General features: G+C 42.5%; 2 protein-coding genes across 3 annotated transcripts in view; both read right to left on the bottom strand.

Annotated features, from left to right (window-relative positions):
• Window positions 1-2258, bottom strand: part of thrab (thyroid hormone receptor alpha b) — a 182023-nt gene extending 179765 nt beyond the window's left edge. Inside the window, exons 1-2 of the mRNA XM_035612379.2 lie at window positions 2117-2258; window positions 472-530 (exon numbers count right to left, since the gene is read on the bottom strand). The gene's annotated coding sequence lies outside the window, so the exon portion shown is untranslated. The remainder of the gene's footprint in view (window positions 1-471; window positions 531-2116) is intronic.
• A 12180-nt stretch (window positions 2259-14438) lies between these two features.
• ormdl3 (ORMDL sphingolipid biosynthesis regulator 3) lies at window positions 14439-18446 on the bottom strand. Of its 2 annotated transcripts, none has more exons than XM_035612433.2 (4): window positions 18291-18446; window positions 17115-17328; window positions 16492-16643; window positions 14439-14717 (listed from the first exon to the last, which is right to left on the bottom strand). In XM_035612433.2, exons 2-4 carry the CDS (start codon window positions 17286-17288, stop codon window positions 14582-14584), a joined length of 462 nt encoding a protein of 153 aa, XP_035468326.1. In that variant the 5' UTR covers window positions 17289-17328; window positions 18291-18446; the 3' UTR covers window positions 14439-14581. The 2 variants fall into 2 exon arrangements, with proteins under 2 accessions (XP_035468326.1, XP_035468325.1); XM_035612432.2 differs by having other exon boundaries at window positions 18105-18424.
• Window positions 18447-18956: the final 510 nt, after the last annotated feature.

Consider the following 18956-nt stretch of genomic DNA (forward strand, 5'->3'; position numbering starts at 1 on the left):
ACCAGCACCAAAATTCTAGTGAATATACATAATATCTTTAGACTTCATCTTCTAAGGATCTGGAATGGTGAGTTCTGGAGCATGTGATTATAAAAAGAGTTGAAGCTTTGACTATGACCACGTGGTCCAGATCTTTCAACATCCTGCATCAGTTGTCGTGTGTATCGAGGTGCCAGTCTGAGCTCCAAACAGGCTGATGACGGGATTCCTTCTTTCCTGAACTAACCAGTCTCTTATTGACAGACGTGCACAAATATAAACGGATAAAAGAAACAGCTCCTGTGGTTTAGGGACTAAGGTGGTGAAACACAATGTTCCTGGTTCAGGTCAAACTGAATCTCCCTCACAAGGTTTTTATCGCTCTACAGGAATATACTATATAACTTTTAAATATATAATATACAATGAATTTATTGGCACTTGATTTAAACTGAGAAAAACTCAGCGCTGATGTCACAGTTAAGTTCTTACCTTAGTCAGAAGTATTGGTGTCACGACTGTATTTGATCCACGTTTCAGTTTCCTTTCATCTGTGGGAAACAGTAGATCAAAATCAATGCTGGCAACAATCTCTAGAAGCCTAAATATTGTAGTTCTAACATTTCAGTTGTGGCAGCAGTGAAAGAACCATTCAAGGAGAGATGCCTGCAGCATCACTTAACGTCACAAGTCTTGGAGTTTGAACTAATGTATATATTTTCATGGCAGACGTGTATGGTTTTTAGAGGCGTCTCTGAGTTTTCCCGAGTGTCCCGCTGAATCAAATTAACCAGAGAGCGCTGGCACCAAGACAGTTTCCACCAGCATCATCCCAACCATCAGCCAGAAAGATCTCAATCCGACTCCCAGCACAGTCCACATAAGGTCATGTGAGCGTCGCTCCATATTTACCGCTGCCGTGCAGTTGCCACGTATAGAGGCTATATATAGTATATTTCATTAAAATATGATTATACAGTAGCTCGTCATTATTAACTGGATCCAGGTGTGAAACGGTAAAGGCCGCTCCGAGGCCCGGAGGTTTGGCAGAGCAGAGTGCGGGTTATATTCTAAGCTTATTTTATGAACTATAATATTCTGGTCACAGACTCCACTTCTCTGTGTCTCTCTCAGATTCCCCCTCCCGAGTGCGGTCCTCCTCCCCCTCCTGCCGCGCCTAATAACCGTGGCTGCTTTGAGAAATATGTACGTGTTCAAGCTGTGTAAAACATCCGTAAATAGGAATGCATTAGCGTTAATAGACGTTAGATATAAACTGTCATTTAAATAAAACGTGCACAAGAACCACAAACAACTCTGGCTGCCTTCCAGTATCTGCACGCCGGATGTTTGGTGCAGTTAATAGGATTTTTTTTTATTTTTAATCAAATTACTAAACTGAAATACTGCCAGATATTAATAATTTTTTCCTCCTGTTTCAAAGCGTTGAGGTGTGTACTTCGCATGATGAGCAGAAAGGATCGATTGGGGGAAAAATATTGATATTTGATATTTCTTTAACAATATTTCATACTACTACTTATAAAAACCTCTACGGTCCATCTAATGAAGCCGTTAGACAATGTAAATTGTATTGTATTTTTATATTTATTTTGATCTTGTTTTTATGCTGTAGCACTTTGAGATTGCTTTTAGCAATGAAAAGTGCTCTATTAATAAAATGTATTATTATTATTATAATAATTAATAAAACATTGATGACACAAGAGGAAATGGCTAATAATAAGATGCTGTCAAATACCTTTTGATTCAGACAACTGTAGTAAATTTCATTTGTTAAGCTCGTCTTTACATTTGCATGTTTGGAAAAACCTACAGTTGGATAAATAAACACTATATCCTGATATTTAAATAAAATAAAACATTATTACTTTGTTTCAAATATCAAATCCCGACACCAATTCAATAGCAGGCAACCGCTTAGATGTAGATTCAGTACAATTCACTTTGAATTCATTACATTGAAATTTCATGTAATTGTATTTTAATGACACTAAACATTGTTTTCATGTTAACAAAACTTAGCTAACTGTTAGTTATAGAATGATGTTTGTCATTTAACCACTTGTACGTTAGCATGTTTTAAGCTAGCTCCGGTGGGGGTTTTGTTTGTTACCTGGACAACCGCCGCCATGATGTCTCCTCCTCTGCCGCTGGGGTGCGTTCGATTCGGGACTGAGTAACTTCCGAAACCGCGACGACCTCCAGCACCGCGTGTCGTCGGGCGACATGGACCAGAATCCTGCATCTTAACTCACAGGCGAGTTGAGCTAAAACAGAGCAACGCTAAGCTACGTGACTTCCGGTCGCAGCAGGGTTTTTTTAATCATTACGGCGCGCACCTGCACCTGGTGGGCGGGGCTTAGGCACTCGTTCTCATTCACACGTGCACGGAAGTCCGGACATTTCCCGGAACCTTTACTGGAGCGGAGGGGCTGAACCGTGAGTACACGTTATTATTAGTAAATCTATAGAGTACACGAATGTTTCTTCGGATATTTTCTTTTCTCCTGCCAGCGCTCTTGTACAAAAGATTTTTTGGAGATTATATCAAATTCAGCCCAGGTGAGACGACACAGCAGAAAGCGCTACCGCAGGTCTTTCACCCCGACAGTTGTCAGACTCCATAATAACAATTTTTTATGTAATACTCTTTATTCAGTACCATTCCATGTATATTATATTTCCGTAAAATACCTATATATTTATGCATATGCATAATAATAATAATAATAATAATAATATTTATTACTTTCAACCCACTGCACAATACTTTTGCACTCTGTATATGTGTACATAGCTTTTTATGAAAACAGTTTGTTCCTGTATTTTTAATAGTATTTTTCTAGCTACCCTGTGTGATACTGTGCTGCTGTGACAATTGAATTTCCCCCGAGCGGGATGAATAAAGTTTTCTATTCTATTCTATTCTATTCTATTCTGAAAATCTCCAGGAAAATTCACGACGAGGGAAGTGGGCGCTGCTCTACCCAGATCGCCACGGAATGTTCCGGAAATGTCCCCGCTGTTGTGAACGCGTCTGACCCGGAACATCGCCTTCATACGTGAGACGGCAGAGTCATGTTTTCCCAGTGAGTTCTCCAAACGACATCGTTCAATACTCTGGTAAAATGTACATGATGCAGAACAAAGAAAAAATGATATTTTACTTCAGTAAAGTAGCAATACAACAGTCAATACTTGATTACAAATAAAGGCCACGCATTCAAGTGCATCGAAATATATAAAGTACCAAAAGGATAAGTATCGTATTATAGGTTGGGTTAATTTGAACTTGTAAAATCCTTAAAATTATTTTAATTTAGTACCTCCTCGGTCTTTGTGGTTCAGGTTATACAGTTGTATTATGAATCTATAATGTGACTGCGAAATAGAGATATTAAATACATTTAGTGGAGTACGAAGTACAATATTTCCCCCTGAAAAGTATAGAGCAGCAAAAAATATTGAAAATACTCAAGCAAACGTACCTCAAAATGGTATATAAGTACAGTATTTAAGTAAATTTACTCAGTTACTCTGCACCACAGAGTATGTGAAAACTGCTAGAGACACCTGGTGTCACGCAGTCAGTTAGGTGCCTGTGAGTCGGGCGGTTGCTGTGATTTGTTTTGGTTTATTTCAATGTGTAAAAAGGCCAAGTCCCCGAGATGAGTGGAGCCATATTAGGCTCTGACCTTCAGCGCACACGGTGCCACTCTGCAGTTCCATTATTCCCACGTCCACACCGTTTGTTGAGGAAACAGCTCCCTGCAAGCTGACAAAATACAGCGTCAGTGTCGGAGGGAAGGGGTGATGATTCTGACAAGCGTCGTCCATGTGATGCGTTTCCCATAAACACCTGTCAGACTCGGCTGCCGTTTTATCCAAATGGGAACAAAATTGCTCGGCATCAGCTCCTCTCACATTCTGAGCCCTGACGACTGTTTCGGCCTGACGTGTCTCCGCGGAGAGACGTCCACAGACCCACTTTGGGGTGTGAACGTTTTGACAGCGCCTCTTTGTCTCCCTCCCGCGTCGAGCTCAGTCAATCTGGTCCTCGGATCTGTTTTGAAATCTCCAAATCAAGTCGCGCTGCATCGTGTGCGTCTCCCCAAGAGCAGCGGATCTCAAACAGCAGGCTGACAAATCGCTTCAATACTCCGCTGCGACTGAGCCAACAACACTGAGCGGTGATGAAGCCCTGAGCACTTGTTGAGACGTCAGTCCTCTGATAGCAACGCTTTCCTTCTGGCAAACAGTAGCTGCGGGCCAAATGGTTCCGTCGCTATCGCGTTTTTAATATCGTCTTTCATCGCAGTCTTTGAATAAATGAACCAGCAGTGACTGATGTCGCCGCCTTGACCAGCATATTTATTTGTTTCTGTTAAGCCAAAAGGCGTCTCTTGCAACCTCTTGTTTTGCCTGTGGATTTCGTAAAGATCAACTTTTGGGTGTTGCATTCTGTTTCAGAATTTTTAATTCCTGGGACTTAGTGGTGTGATGGCGCTCGAGTGAAGCTCGGCCTGTTGTCTTTTTGTTTTGTTGCCAAAGAAACAGATTTGGCAGATCGGTCTTTGACGAAAATTAACAAGACTCGTGATCCCGTTGGGAGTGAAAGTTGGAGATATATTCTACATCAAGTCTAATAGACAAGCCTTTCCTTGGCCAGAGAGTCTGGACTGGACCTGACTGGCTTTCCCTGAAGTCTGCTGACAAAAATACAATAAGAAAAATAATTGATGAGAGATCATTTTTTTCTAATGATTCTAATACAAAAATAAATGATATTTATAAATATGGATTTGTGACATTTCAAAATGTTTTTAATGCAAAAACGGTGCAAAAGTTCAGGTAGAACCGTCACACCTAATTATTTTTTGAGAACTAAAATGGCCTCTAGCAGCAGCTGTCAAATTGTGATAAATGGATTGAAAAACTCTGTGTGTGTGTGCGTGTGTGTGTGCGTGTGTGCGTGCGTGCGTGCGTGCGTGCGTGCGTGTGTGCGTGCGTGCGTGCGTGCGTGCGTGCGTGCGTGCGTGCGTGCGTGCGTGCAGGTCAAGGTTTTCCTCTTGCTTGTTTTCAATCCTGCAGGAGTTAAGGAGATTAAAACGACACTAAGGTCGGGTGGACACACGCATGTCAGTCAGAGAGGGAGACGAACCTGTCGCCTGTGTGGTCATGTTTTTTTTTTTTTACCAACACCTCGATACTGCTATCGCACCCGGAGTGAGGCTTTCATCCTCGAGGCGGCTCAGAGTGGCGGGAGAGTAATGTAATTGTGGTACAGTAGATGAAATTTCCGCATCCTTCGGAAGGATACTCGAGACGAGAGTCCCCGAAGGCAGCGAGAGGAACACTTCAGATTCCAGCTGTGGAGTTCTCTAGTCCCTGCTGTTGCCAGAATCACGGATGTCATGAGCGCCAAATTTCAAACCAAACTCCCCCCAAAATCTTTTTATTCCATTTCATTTATTAATTTAACTGTCAATGTGATCCCCCTGAACGCGAGTGACTGTCCAAAAATGACATGATTTAAGGATGTGTAGCCCACAAAATATCAGAGAACGTTAACGCCAGCTTCACGCTGGTTATACGAGAGACTATTTAATATTTTTCCAACAGCAACCCTGTAAAAAAAGATCGTCTCTTTAGTATATCATGCTGAGGGTAGAGCTGCACGCTCCGGGCATTACGTCAGCGTAGATGATGATGATATATGTAGAAGACGTTAAAAAAAGAGCATTGTTGTTTTATTGCGTTACTGTGGAGTCCAAGTTTTGTAATGGAAGAGCTAAAATGACAAATGATGATCAGGGTGTTTTAACGACACAAGAGAAAAGGTTTAGGATTAACTAAAATGTGCAGCCAAGGTAAAAGTAAAAGCATCCAAAGGGATATATACATATGTACAGTATATATTTATATTTCCCAGTGGATGTACCGGTCGTTAGCAAGGTCTTTTATTTTCTCAACTTTTATCTCCAACCCTCGTAGATATAGATTTACAGTGTACAGTAGGTGCTCCTTGGCCTTGTTTGTGGTTTAAACAACACAGGCTCACGATTGTGGTTTACACCAGAGCAGACACACTGTCTAAATCCTATAGGGGTTTGAGTTTATGGTTTTTTCCAAAAGGCAAAAAACAAAAGACGCCAGCAACCGACGTTTCATACAGCGCTGTGCACATCGCGAGAGATTCAGGCCTTAACGGTTGGTAAGCTGTGATAGGGCAATCGCTGGTTGGAGGAGATGCAGAAAGTGTCACACTTTTGAAATCTCTTCACGTCTTTATTAACTTACTGCGTCACTCTTAATTCATGGCTTAACCCAAAAGCCTTCGAACGCCTTCATACTCTTCTGAACTCCGCTGCTCGGTCATACCACACCTGTTTTAACCTCTTTACACTGGCTCCCTGTTTGTTCAAGGTTTGACTGTAAGATATTGTTGACCACAGATTACCGTTTAATCCCGCAGGAACCTTTGTGTGGCGTTGGATCCCCGACCTGCTCGAGGGAAATAGCCCGTCAGAGTCAGTCCCTGCGTGGAATAGTCAATTTTTAGTTTCCTAAATCTTGAAATGACCCGGAAGTATTTGATCAGCAGCCATGCTAAGATCAGTTCGGATTCTTTGAATGCTTAGGAAAGGTGTTTCAATGCTTCCTTTCCTATCTCATGTAGCATAGGGTATGCTGGAGCGACCTTCCTACGCGGAAAGGAAAGGAGAAATAGACGCCCCATAATTCATTGCGGCAGCCGTGCATGAACGTAAACAGTAGACGCACGTCAACAACATCCGCCGTCGCATTATATTAGGTAGTTTAGTGACAGTGGAGTTGGATTCTCTGAGCAGCGGTGTTGACTTTTTCTAAGTCCTATGAATCCTCCTTTACACCTTGGTTGGTTCGGAAAAGGCGACAGGTCGGATTTTCCAAATCCACCCGGGGTCATCTTTTATGTCCCATCTCCAAACTTACTTCTTCCAGAAAACCTTTCCTGATTTCATCTGAGCTGCCGGTTTAATTATCTATCTTTTCATTTTTACTAAGTTGTGTTGTCTTCCTTATTGTGAAGGACTTCTATTTTCTTTCACATAAATTCAATATCACTTGTGCAAGATGCTTATTTTCTGTAGTGCGGTGTTTAAACCAAGTTGCCTCTGTTCTAAACGTGTAGTTTTATGCACAGAAGCATGTCAATGGAAGTTGTATTACTCTCATTCGGGAAAACACCGTCTCTCTGTTTTCCCTCTGACTCCGACTTGATCTCAAACGTGCTCGGACTCAGATATCCAAGTTTGACAAATGTAGTCGAGTGGTTCTGAATAAATCTGTGATTCGCACACTGAACTAACCCATCCCCCCCGGTCTCCTCAGCATCTTCTCCTCCCTGTGGCTTATGCATCCACTTCTCTTTAACACCTCCCACAAACAAACACTGTGGGAAAACAATGGAGCCAGCTGTCCTTGGAAAAGGGGAAAAATGAAACGGAGAAATAAATAATAATAATAAACACACAGCAAGCACAAATTGCACAGTAGCCCCCAGGTAATTAATTAGGACTGCTCACATTCAGTCATGGCTTAATACCCAGCAGCGCAGCGTTAAATTGCAGCGGAGTGAAAGCTAATTAGGCCTCTGTCCTATTCTGCTGCGGTGGGTTTTTATTTATGGCTGCGTTTCTGGAGCGTTTTCTCAACGTATGTAACGACCACGGTGACCGGAAAAAAATGTTTTAATTATTATTTCGCTGGATTTAAGCTGTGGATGTCACAGAGCAATCATAAATCTTATTAGCGGCGTGGACGGAGTGTGTTAATAATGTAAAACAAGAGCCGGTGTATGAATATTCATAGCTCCGGTGATAGATCTGGGTACATGCGGCTTTATGAGTTGGCTTAATGCTCCGCCCCCCTTCGGGCAGACGGCTCATTCTTAAAAGCTGCTCATTAACTCGACGTGTCACCGTCTCATCTGTGAAAATCACGTGCTTTTCAATCTCACCTCGAACGGTGAAACTCTTCCCAAGCTCAGAGTCAGACGCTGATATCACACTTATGGACGTTTATTTAACAGAAAACAGGCGTGGGCGCTCCAGGAGATGCAGCCTGGGAGAAATGAACAGCCGCCATCACATCGGTTAATTCCTGCTCTTATTGCTGCTCGCTGTCAGATAACGTTCATGTTGTCATTGTCATTATCGCAAAGCTTTTCAGATGGATCCTCCTCAGTGGCCTGCAGACGGCCGCAGGAGCGTTAACACTGTTTTAAAGGCCATAAAAATATATATACAATTTACCAATCAGCATCAGTGACGGGACCTGACGAGCTTTCTACCAAAAGTCTTAAGTTTTGACTTTGTTACCTGAAAGATGTCTCTAGTTTCTGTCTGGCTGTGCTTTTGTTAACGGTTTTGATGTCGGCAGGGGCAAAATGTGATGTCACATACTGTACGTTCCAGTTTCACCCCTCAGGCCGGTCTGCGGGCGCTGCTGCCCTCCAGAAGGAGGAGGACGAGGACTTTTGGGGGGGAAATAAAAAAAGCCTCACAAGAAGATCACACGCTTAAAAAAAAAGATGCTGGGACGATAATGACGTAAAAGATGACGTGTATGTTTTATGAAAAATGAAAAATACAACATTGCCAATCATTAAGAATCGTACCTCTCCCATTAAATTAAGATTTAACACTGCAATTTACATAGAATTTCATAATGAATTATTTTAAATGTTTGTTTTTGTACTGATTATTGCATACACCATTTTAAACTCCTTAAACTAACCACATTTTTTTTAGCAAATACAATAAAAGCCTGATTTCGTCAATAAGATTGTGGAGAAAGAAAAATAGATTTTCGTGAATTGGGTAAAGTGAATGTTCCACACGGAGATAACATAGGCCACAGGAGAAAGGAAGAAAAAAAACAAATTTAAATGCTAATGTTGGTAAAACAATTCCTGTTTTGGAGCATTGAAAAGATTGAAATCATTTGTAAAAACAAAACAAAAACCATAATACAAATCACATCGGTTCCTGACTTTTCGCCGTCTCCCGACTTTATATGGGACAAATTATTTTCACCGTGTTTGTCAGAGCCGCCACTCGAAACGGCCGACCGACCTTAAGAAAGCCTACAGGCGCTTCTCTGCAAAGCCCCACAATGCATTTCACTGACAGCGCAGTAGCTTCCAGGGGGCCACTGTCTCCTGTCATCAGTCCCGACCTTGGATTTCCCCCGTTAGTTCCGAGACTCCTCGGGGGCATCCACAGCTCATAATTAATTGATCTAATTCTCGTTTGGGTCTATTTATAGCCGACCCCCTTTTTTCTTTTTTTTTCCCACCCCGCGTCTTCATGAAACACAACACACTCATGATCGGGCACGTGGTCATCAGGTCGAACTGTGTCACCGCGGGGTGACGGGGGAAGGAGCGGATGGTGCGTTCGGTTTCCACCTCGTCCCCGTTTCCCTCACACCCACAGGAGAGAGGAACACAGTCGGCGCCTCGTGACGTGGGGCATGCATATTTCAAACGCTCAGTCGGAGTAGATGGCATTGCCACATGTTCACCTCCCGCTTGCGAAGGGCTCGAATCGGAAGGCGCTGCATTTCTGGAGGGGTTGCCGTTCACACTGGATGGTGTGTGGCACACGTGATTTTTTTTGTTTTTTTTCCTCTGGGAGGAAACCCGACGCGCTGCCTGCACAAGGGTCAGCAACAGACGTCTCATGATGTTATAAGTCAGGATGGGGGAAAAAATCTAATTAGATTCAAAATAATGTGTAAAATTGAGGGGTTTTCTTAAAATTTCTACATCAGTGGAAGTATCACTACATTAATATAAACCAGTTAAAGCCAAAGTAATAGCACAGAAGCATTAATAACACATTTACCCTAAAGTCTCTAAAGTTAAAGTACCTGTCATGCTCCAAAACTGTGTGGTGGAGGGATTTCTGAAGTAAAAACAGTCCATTACAAGTAGAATCCCTTCATATGAATTGTAAGTCAACCAAAGAATTGTTATTATTACATTTCCAAAGCTCCTGCGAAGGGTAAACCTGGGTGGTCTGGTGCTGATTAATGGGAGAGGAAAAAAGAAAAACCCAAGTTCTGCAATTTCATATTCAATCATTGGACTTTTGTCAAATCCTTGTTTTTGTGAAATATTGGAGCTTTTTTTTAAAACATATTTGAGTCTCCGACAGTTATTAACATTTGAGAAGTTAGAGGGAAAACCTAAGTATCTCAAAATGTTGAGGCTGTACAGAAAACTGTGCACGTGTCAGACTGTTTCGTGAATGAACTGTGTTTAATGTACTCTCTGGGGCATAAAGTACGTTAAACCCGTTGCAGATATGAATAATAATAACCAGTTTGAAACCGGTTCCGTCTGAATAAAGTGGTCTCAGACGTTTCACCACCTCATTCCTCTGCACACGGGCTGTTAGCTCCGACACACGCGCATATTCTAACGTATAGAAAAGAACAGAATAGATCTTTAATGTCATTGTTGTTCCGAAAAACAATGAAAGCCTGTTGGCAGCTTTGCAGAGTTCAGCAGTAAAAAAAAACAACAGCATAAATATCACCAAAATATATAGACAAAATATACAAGGGTACTGTTTATACAATGTGAATGAGGTCAGTGTGTGTGTGTGTTGACACTAGATATGTCTGATCACATTTTACATATTGACTCACACAAGTCTTAACGTGGTGAAATTTACGTTTCAGGTTTTTAATGTCGTGCAGAGTCGAGACTATTTCATGGAAAGCAAGGTTTCGAAAGAAAAAAAAATGAAAAGGAGAAGGAATATTTCCATGAGCGTGTAGATCTGCATGAGCATAATGAGTGAATGAGCTGATAAGAAAAAGCCTCTGGACAAAGAGAGAAGAGAGGACGTGTCTTCTTCTCTCTCCTCGTTCCTATTTATAGGGTTGAACGTCTCTGCAGATTAAGGTCAACAGCAGCCGTTTGCAGCCGTTTGCTGCCCTCTGCTGGAGGAAGATTGTCTGGCTTTTTAATTTGGACTCTGGTTAATATATATATATATATATATTTAATTTTTTTTAATTATTATTTATTTATTTATTTATTTTTTAAACTCGTGTTCCGTGTATCTGCTTGAAAATCTTAATATTTAACTTTAATGAGGAGTAATGTGAGAGGACTGAACAGTTCCTCTATTCTTTTGGGGGGGATGAGGAGGGAGAGCGTGCTTTAAAAAATCTATTAAACGAAAGAATTTAATTAAAGTAAGCATTCATCCTCGTCGCCTTAGCAACAGTATCGTCCCCTCTGAGAGATAGTCACTTCCTGCTTCCCTCTCTTCCTCTCTGGATGATCACTTTACTGTATACAGAAATGTACAGCTGATACCTCGTCATCGCTTTCACTTAATCAATGTTTAAAAAGCTGCTGGTGTTGAGTGACGGACGCGGTGCAGACGCCTGTATCGGCTTGCAACGTCGAAATGAAGACCGAGGATGGAGAGTTTGATTTTGAAGTGACTGCTCCGCTTCCAGGTGGAGCTGACAGGCTGAAGCTGTGGGGGTTTAGGACGATAATGTCCACAACCTGGTTTTCCAAGGGCGTTGAATCAGGAGCAACCAGGACTGAAGAAGCTTCCAAGAATCTACAACCAAGTCCACTTTCTCCCGGTTCAACGGCCCCTGGATAGACAGTAACGTAAAGGTTTATTTGCCTTGTGTCCTGCAGGAAAAGCAACTATTGCTGGGACATTCATATCAGAATTAAATAATATCCTGAAGCATGTTTGAAATGTTTTTAAAAATCCTGGTATGAGAAGAAGAAATTAATTCATATTTCCACGGTGAAGGCTACAGATACACCACTAATTTATTAGGTATGTATTTTTTAAATAAAAACCCTCTGTGCAAAGAGCACGGTACTGTAAGTAATAAAACAACCCTCTTCAACAGAGGCAGTGACTGTTATGACATGTTGAAGAGGAAAAGAGCCAACGCTACAAGTCAAAACAAGTCTCTGACTCATGGCAGCGCAGCAGAAATCTGCTTCTGTTTCACATTAAGCGTAATCCCTCTTAATCTTTCAAAACTGTTCAGATTCCACGCTCGGTTTTTCTGGACGGCCCCTGAAAAACCTGCAGGCGAGGGTTTTTTATCAAAGACAAAGGGGACAAGATGTGAACAGACTCACATGATGCCAAACAGTTTTTATAAATTGCACAACGAAGTGGAAAAACTGTGCAAAAGCACACTTTTCCAACTTTTCCACCGTCTTGATCAAGTCGACACAGTGAAACATTGACCAACTCAGAAACAAAACAAAAATCCGCTTTTCGGGTCGAGCAGTCGCTTACAGAACAGCACACTGACGTTTCCTTCAAAGAGCAAAGTACAGTTACTGTTACCACGAGCAGTTTCACATTGAATCAACATTCAGTTCAACCGTTATTCTTTTACCTTGAATAGTCCAGTAAAAAAATCCATGTTCACTTTGTGCCGCAACATTTCATCGTGTGTCCTTGAATAAAAGCCCTTTATGGTGATGATGGAAACAAACAATTAAAAAAAAGAAAAAAAATCATGATGAAGGAGAAATAAAACTGCAGCAGAGCAACTGGAATATTTACATCTCCGCAACCTCGTGGATCTTAGGTCGACGCTCGTCATTGGTTGCATCAATTATAGATTACGCCAATTCAATACATCAATCTGCTGAATGCAGTCGTTTTGGTTTCAGCAATAATTTATATGAAAATTACAATAATTCTATTGAATTAATACTAGAAGCTGAAACCGGTAAAACATATTTCCTAATTTGACAATGTGTGAATCAAACTGTAATGTGCAATTTAAAGGAGACGTATTCTGCTAGTTTTCACGTTCATTAGTTTTAATTTTGGTTATTACTTGAAAAAGTTCACATGCTCTAATGTTCAGTGAACATATCAGTTTCCTCAGACCGTCCATTCCTGCAGCTCCTCTTTCAGTCTCTGTCTGAAACCCCAGGTTTTGGCTCCTCCCTCCCAAAGAAGCCCAGTCGACTCCGATTGGCCAAGCTGGCTCTACTCGGTTGTGATTGGTCAACCGCCTCCAGCGCATGTAGGAAGTGTCGGCCTCCGCTTTGGCTTTACCTGACTTTGTCTGGGGGCGTGTCAAACAAGCCACTAGTCGTGTCTTATGCTCTTCCGTGACATCGTGATCACAATGTTTTCTATTCCTCACCTACATGTTAATATTATTACTTATTAATTCACATTAGCAACTAATTCTAGATGAGAGAGAGATAATTCGAAATTTTTTAGACGTGTTCATGTAAACATGGACCTTTTAGCTTAACAGTTTTGTGACAGAATCAGACAGTATACATGTAACTGTCATTTGCTTGGATCCAAAAAAATGGATTTGTTCTTGAAGTATATAGCTTGGATCAGACGAAGCTAGTGTAAAAAAACAAACACCTATGGCTAAATAAACCTAAGGAAAAGGTATGAATGTTAGAGCTGCATTGACTAGAATGGTACTCAGTAGAGCGCATACCTCCCCCAAGGCCAAACAAAAAATGTCCTGCGCTCCTCAACCCCCCTTAATGGGTTCTTCCTAGACCCAAACCCCATCCCTCCGACAAGTTTGGTGGAAATCGGTCTGGTAGATTTTGCGTAATCTTGCTGACAAATAAACCAACAAACAATCACGGGTGTAAATTTAATAGATAGGTGAAATGTTTGACCCTTTCATAAATGTAAATCGGGCTGAAGAAAAAAAACAGAAACCACTGATGGTGTCATGAGTTACTGCAGGGCTGTATCTTACTAACTGGTAACTTTGAATGTGAATACAGTTTCCAAAATGAGATGCAGACAAAAAAAACTTGTAAAAGTCAGAAGGTAAGAACAGAAAAACCCTAAACTCTTCACCCCGACTGCAGAACCTCTGGTGCATACTTTCTGCTCTTAGACAGATAGCTCGCTGCGACACAAACCGGGACAAGGGAAGTCCAAATATGGAAGTGTGCGAGCTAAAATGAGCCAGTTGCTTAACTTAACTTCTTGGCCCTGAGCGGAGCGGTGAGGGCTAAATATAAAACGCAGCGGTTTCTCGTGTCTCGCTACTGAAGCTGTTCCCCTTTCCAATTCATGATGGTATTGTTCCTCTCGTCCGAGCCCAGGAACCTCAACTGAACGTGACGGAGAAGAGGAATAGACACAGCAGTGTTTTATTTTAAAAATAATACTTATGCAACTACATACGTCCTCTACTTCCGACATCTCTCACATCAGAAAATTGTCATTTCTACAGAAATGGGCATAAAATAATAGATAATTCCTCTTTACAAATGTTGCTAAGTGTCTCCAGTCTCAACGGTACACTTTCCCTTTGTGCTCTCTCTCTCTCTGTAGAGCACCGTGTCTCTTTCCTGGGGTTCGGTACCATGGCAGTGTCCCAGGAGGTGTCAGTCGCGAGCCAAAGAGCCACAGATCCTCGTGGATCCGCGGCCAACTCAGAGGCCTGATACTCTGTGCTCTCAGCGGACGAGGAGGAGGACGACGAGGAGGACGACGAGGAGGAGGAGGTGTCCTCTTCTGCCTGGTCAGTACTTATTAATCCCAAAGATCCTCACGCCGTGGAGCTGCGGCAGCTTTGGGATGAGCACTGTGAGCAAGGAAACCGTGTTGACCACGAAATGGGCCCGGTCGTATTTGGTGTAGAAGCTGGTTAGAATATACCTGAGAAATAGAAAAGGGAGAACAAGTTGCATGAATACAGAAAGAGCCTCTAACAGAGAATGACTACTACATTTTCCTGAACTTTTCCTGAGGGGCTATAAGTGAGAACGCTGATGTTGCTCCGGACAGTTTCCGGAACTTTTCCTGCCAGCCCCCTCGTACAAATGTGTGAGAATACAATCCCTGCTAAAGATTCACAGCGAGCGAGTGGGCGCTCTTCCCATGGAATTTAGTTTTTATCACTTTCTTTAACATTGGGAGATAGGGCCCTTACCGAGTGCCATCGTAGTTCATGTCTGCCTTTCTGTGACGTCTACGACAAATCTACCAAGGTGCCGTAGACGAGTAGTTTTGTTAACAAGCCAGAGCTTGAGAAAGACTTGGCTTTAAAACTAGAACCATCACAACATCTGTACACAAAAAAGATGTCACCAAATTCAATTCTCAAGAACCCGTGAGGTTGTTTCAACTAGCCGAGCAACCGACTGATTTCAACATCAGTGATTATCAATTGAACTAAAATGTGTTCATGCAGAACTTCAATAGTAATCTGCACATCTATGAACATATACAAATGCTTATAAAGTTAGTTCCTGTGTGAAACCCTGACAGGAAGCAGAGACACTAAAACACCAGAGCCAATCAGAAACGAAGAAACCAGCTGTGCTGATTTGATGTTAACGGTTTTTAAATGTAACTACGTGCACACATCAGTGAGGGGTTTGTGTAAGCTCAGAGTTGCACATCCTGTCCTCTGCTGAACGAGGGAGGAAATGTAAGAAAGGCTCCCCGAAGTGTCGTTTGTTTCCACCTGGAGCCTTGAGACCGACCACTCGTCTCTTCCTGCTGACGACAAAATGAAAATAGTGCGTGGGCAAAAAACAAAACAATGTACACCTGCAAAAACTGCTGCCATCACTACAATGTTCAGGCTGAGCTGGCAGATCAGCACCGGGGAAGCAGAGAGCTTCCTGTAAACTGAACTCTGCTGGTTAATAGGAACAGAGAGGAACCGCAGCTGCAAAAAACTGAGATGCTGATCGATAAAAACTCTGTGGGTGCAAACTCAAAAAACAGAGCTACAAGGTTTGACATATCCATCAAAGTACTTTTTTTTTTACAGATGTACCATCATTGTGTACATTTGTACCAGTTCAGGCTGAACTAAAGGTGCAGGTAGTCAATCCATTTAAAGGAGCTCGGTGATTAAGGAGCCTGGCAGGTACAGGTGACAACGTGCTTCCACCACCACGTGCTTCTAAAACACAACTATGTGCGCGTTACTCGCACGTGTAAACATAAGCCACGAATGTTCGACCGTTCGTACGTACGGACTCGGATGAATCACGTGACTCTGCTGAGCGACGCGAACATGTCAACAGATTACAGGACTCCACAATGTGTGTGAACAAGTGCTGCCGATGCTTGTTCATCAGCGGCAGCCATCTTGGCTGTTTACAAAAGTCACTTCTCTCCGCGTCATGGTATAAACCCCGCCCATTATTAGATGAAAGGTTGTGATGGGACCGGCAAGTTTCCTGCCGGTGCGAAATCACTTTACCAATGGAGGAGATGCAGTCTGTATTCTGGCAGAGCAAATTTAAATGAGCTCCCAGAATTCGTCTGGGTCCCAGGCTAGAGGCGAATGACGCAAATTTCGTGACTTTGTGTGTAATCTCACCGCACAAAAAATTCACTCAGCGTTTGGTCCGAACGCACCAGCCTCACACAGCTGAAGGCCGAGGCGAGCGTCGGGTTCGGAGGCTCAACTTACAGGACGATGGGTGTGATGGTGAGGAACTTGCGCGAGGCCGTAAACTGGACACCGTAGTCCATCTGCTCCCAGTGTGTGAGGAGGCGAGCCTTGCCCTGGTCCGGCGTCTCGAAGGGCGTCCCCTTGACCGTGTGCAGCAGGAGGTACATGCACTGCAACATAGATGGGGAGAAGAGGCTGAACACACAATCACATACTGGTGAATGACAAATACCACTTATTGTTCCTGGAACAAAACGACCCGGGACGTTTGCCATGCCAACAAGCCCCAGAGGCTGGAAAAGTGCCCAAAAAAGCAACGTGATCTCAGGATTCTCATTGTTCACATGAAGTGAATGATAAAACTAAAGTGGGCAGCCAAAAGCACAACTTTAAAATACACTCCTGCAAGAGATTATATGGTCGATATTAATGTTCCCTTCTCAGAAACTAAGAGCCAGACAGACAAGAAAGTCTTGGGTAATCAGAATTCATGGAGCAAGACTAAGAAATTCCTCAACTCGGAAAAATTACAAAATGACTAAGACGTTACTGGCACGGATAAGATCCCTGAGAGCAGTGATGCGGAGACTCTCAGTAAAAGCAAGCTGTGGTGGTGCCGGCGGGCGCTCGGCTCCACCTACCAGGTTGTGGATGAGGTTGGTGAGGGTCCAGACCACGGGTACGCTGGCGAAGGGGATGCTGAGCAGGATGATGTGCAGGAGGCCGATGCCCAGGACGTAGGAGAGCCACATGCCCCTGCTGTTCATCACCCGGGTGTTGGGGTTCACCTCGCTGTGCGCCGTGCCCACGTTCATGGTGGCGGCTCGCCGGACGATCCCGGTGGTTATCTGTGTGCTGGGAGACACAGAGAGAGAAATCAAGACCAGATCACAATCTAGAAAGTTATTAAGACTAATGTTAATGACCTGAACTCTGCCTGATTATTCTATATATATGTTTTGTCTTTGATCTATTTATCCAAATTCTTATTGTTGTCTTCTTGGCTGATTGTGTTATCGTTTCACGTATCTCCCCTAAAACGCCTGTTGTTTTTTAAAACATGCTTTACAAATAAAGTGACTCGTAAAATTTTAATTGTACGACCTAAGCTGAGCTGACCGACCACTTTCAGTGGTGTCGTTATTCGTAATATATAACTATTCAGTTACTTATTTGGCTAAATGTAAAATCTCAAAATAAAAATAAATGAATAAATAGTCCTCATTAGTATCGTGATCAAGTTGCTCAATACAGCCTCATGTTGGCTCCTGAGATATTGAATATACTTGTATTTTAACGGACACCTGTCGGCCAATCAGAAGCCAGTGCTTTTCTGTCGCAAAGGGTTAACAAGGAAGTAATCTGTAACTAAAAAAGCCAAACTGAGGTCATTGTGTCATTTTTGAAATTAGTTAGTCTCTGTCTGGTCAACAGCTGATTGATTGACAGGTGTGAACACAATGTGTGTCGAGTTGTCACAGACTCAAATGTAACAAGGACACAAAATGATCAGTAACGCGGCTCCACGCTAACATCTACAAGTAGACCACCGGGTACTGTACTGGTACTGTACTGGTACTGGTGGACTTTACAGTACACGGATATTTGACAAGATGAATCATTAGACTCACTGCAGAGAATAACGGCTTCACCTCCGACCTGCATTGGCCCAAGTCCCGTTATCACCGAGTGTCTCGTCGGTTATATAACGGACACGGTCACCGGGAGCCTGGCGAGGCTCCGGTGTCGGGCTCGGTCGTCCGGCTCCTGTCCGCGTCACGACGGACACACACACACACACGGACACACACACGCACCGCCGCTCCTCCGTCCTCGAGCCGACAGCCGCTGACAACACGGCGCCGTTCAACCGCGTCACGTCATCGCTGCTCGGTCTCACGGTCCCGCACTTCGACCGACTCGCGTCTTCTTCTTCTTCTTCGTGTCTTTTTTTTTTCCTTTCTTTTTTTTTTTTTTTTTTTTTTTTTTTTTTAATCTCTTCGCATTCAGCTGTGATTGGCTGCTTGGCGACACGTGGCCGCTGCCGACCAATGCGTTGAAGTACCGTTTAATCACGCCCCCAGTGACGTCATGGCGGAGGAGGGATCAAAAGAATCGAGGGTGATTGACACATCGATAACGGAAATATAAAATTACTGTATAACATAATTTAATATTATTATATAATATAACCAGAGAAATAATTAATGGCACTCAATAGGCAATTCATTAAAAAAATGAATGGATAAATAAAATATAACCAAATATTTAAATAATAATGTAATACATTTTTAAAATTATTATAGATTATTTAAAAAATATGATACATATATTTATATATAAGAGTAATAATTTTAGATGTTTGTGTCATTCTAACCTACTATGAAGTATAGCATATTATATTACAACTATTGATTATAGATAGTCGATTGTTGTAAAATGGTTGTGAAATAATATACTATAATACACAGTAGGTTAGAATG

This window comes from Scophthalmus maximus, chromosome 16 (assembly GCF_022379125.1).
Source record: "Scophthalmus maximus strain ysfricsl-2021 chromosome 16, ASM2237912v1, whole genome shotgun sequence".
NCBI lineage: Eukaryota > Metazoa > Chordata > Actinopteri > Pleuronectiformes > Scophthalmidae > Scophthalmus > Scophthalmus maximus.

Bases quoted from the DNA above. Each gene is read 5' to 3' on its own strand.
- ormdl3 (XM_035612433.2), bottom strand. From the start codon at position 17,288: ATGAACGTGGGCACGGCGCACAGCGAGGTGAACCCCAACACCCGGGTG. The intron at 16,644-17,114 runs GTAGGTGGAGCC...TCTATGTTGCAG, and splicing joins CCAACCTCATCCACAACCTG to TGCATGTACCTCCTGCTGCA. The intron at 14,718-16,491 runs GTAAGTTGAGCC...TCTATTTCTCAG, and splicing joins ACCATCACACCCATCGTCCT to GTATATTCTAACCAGCTTCT.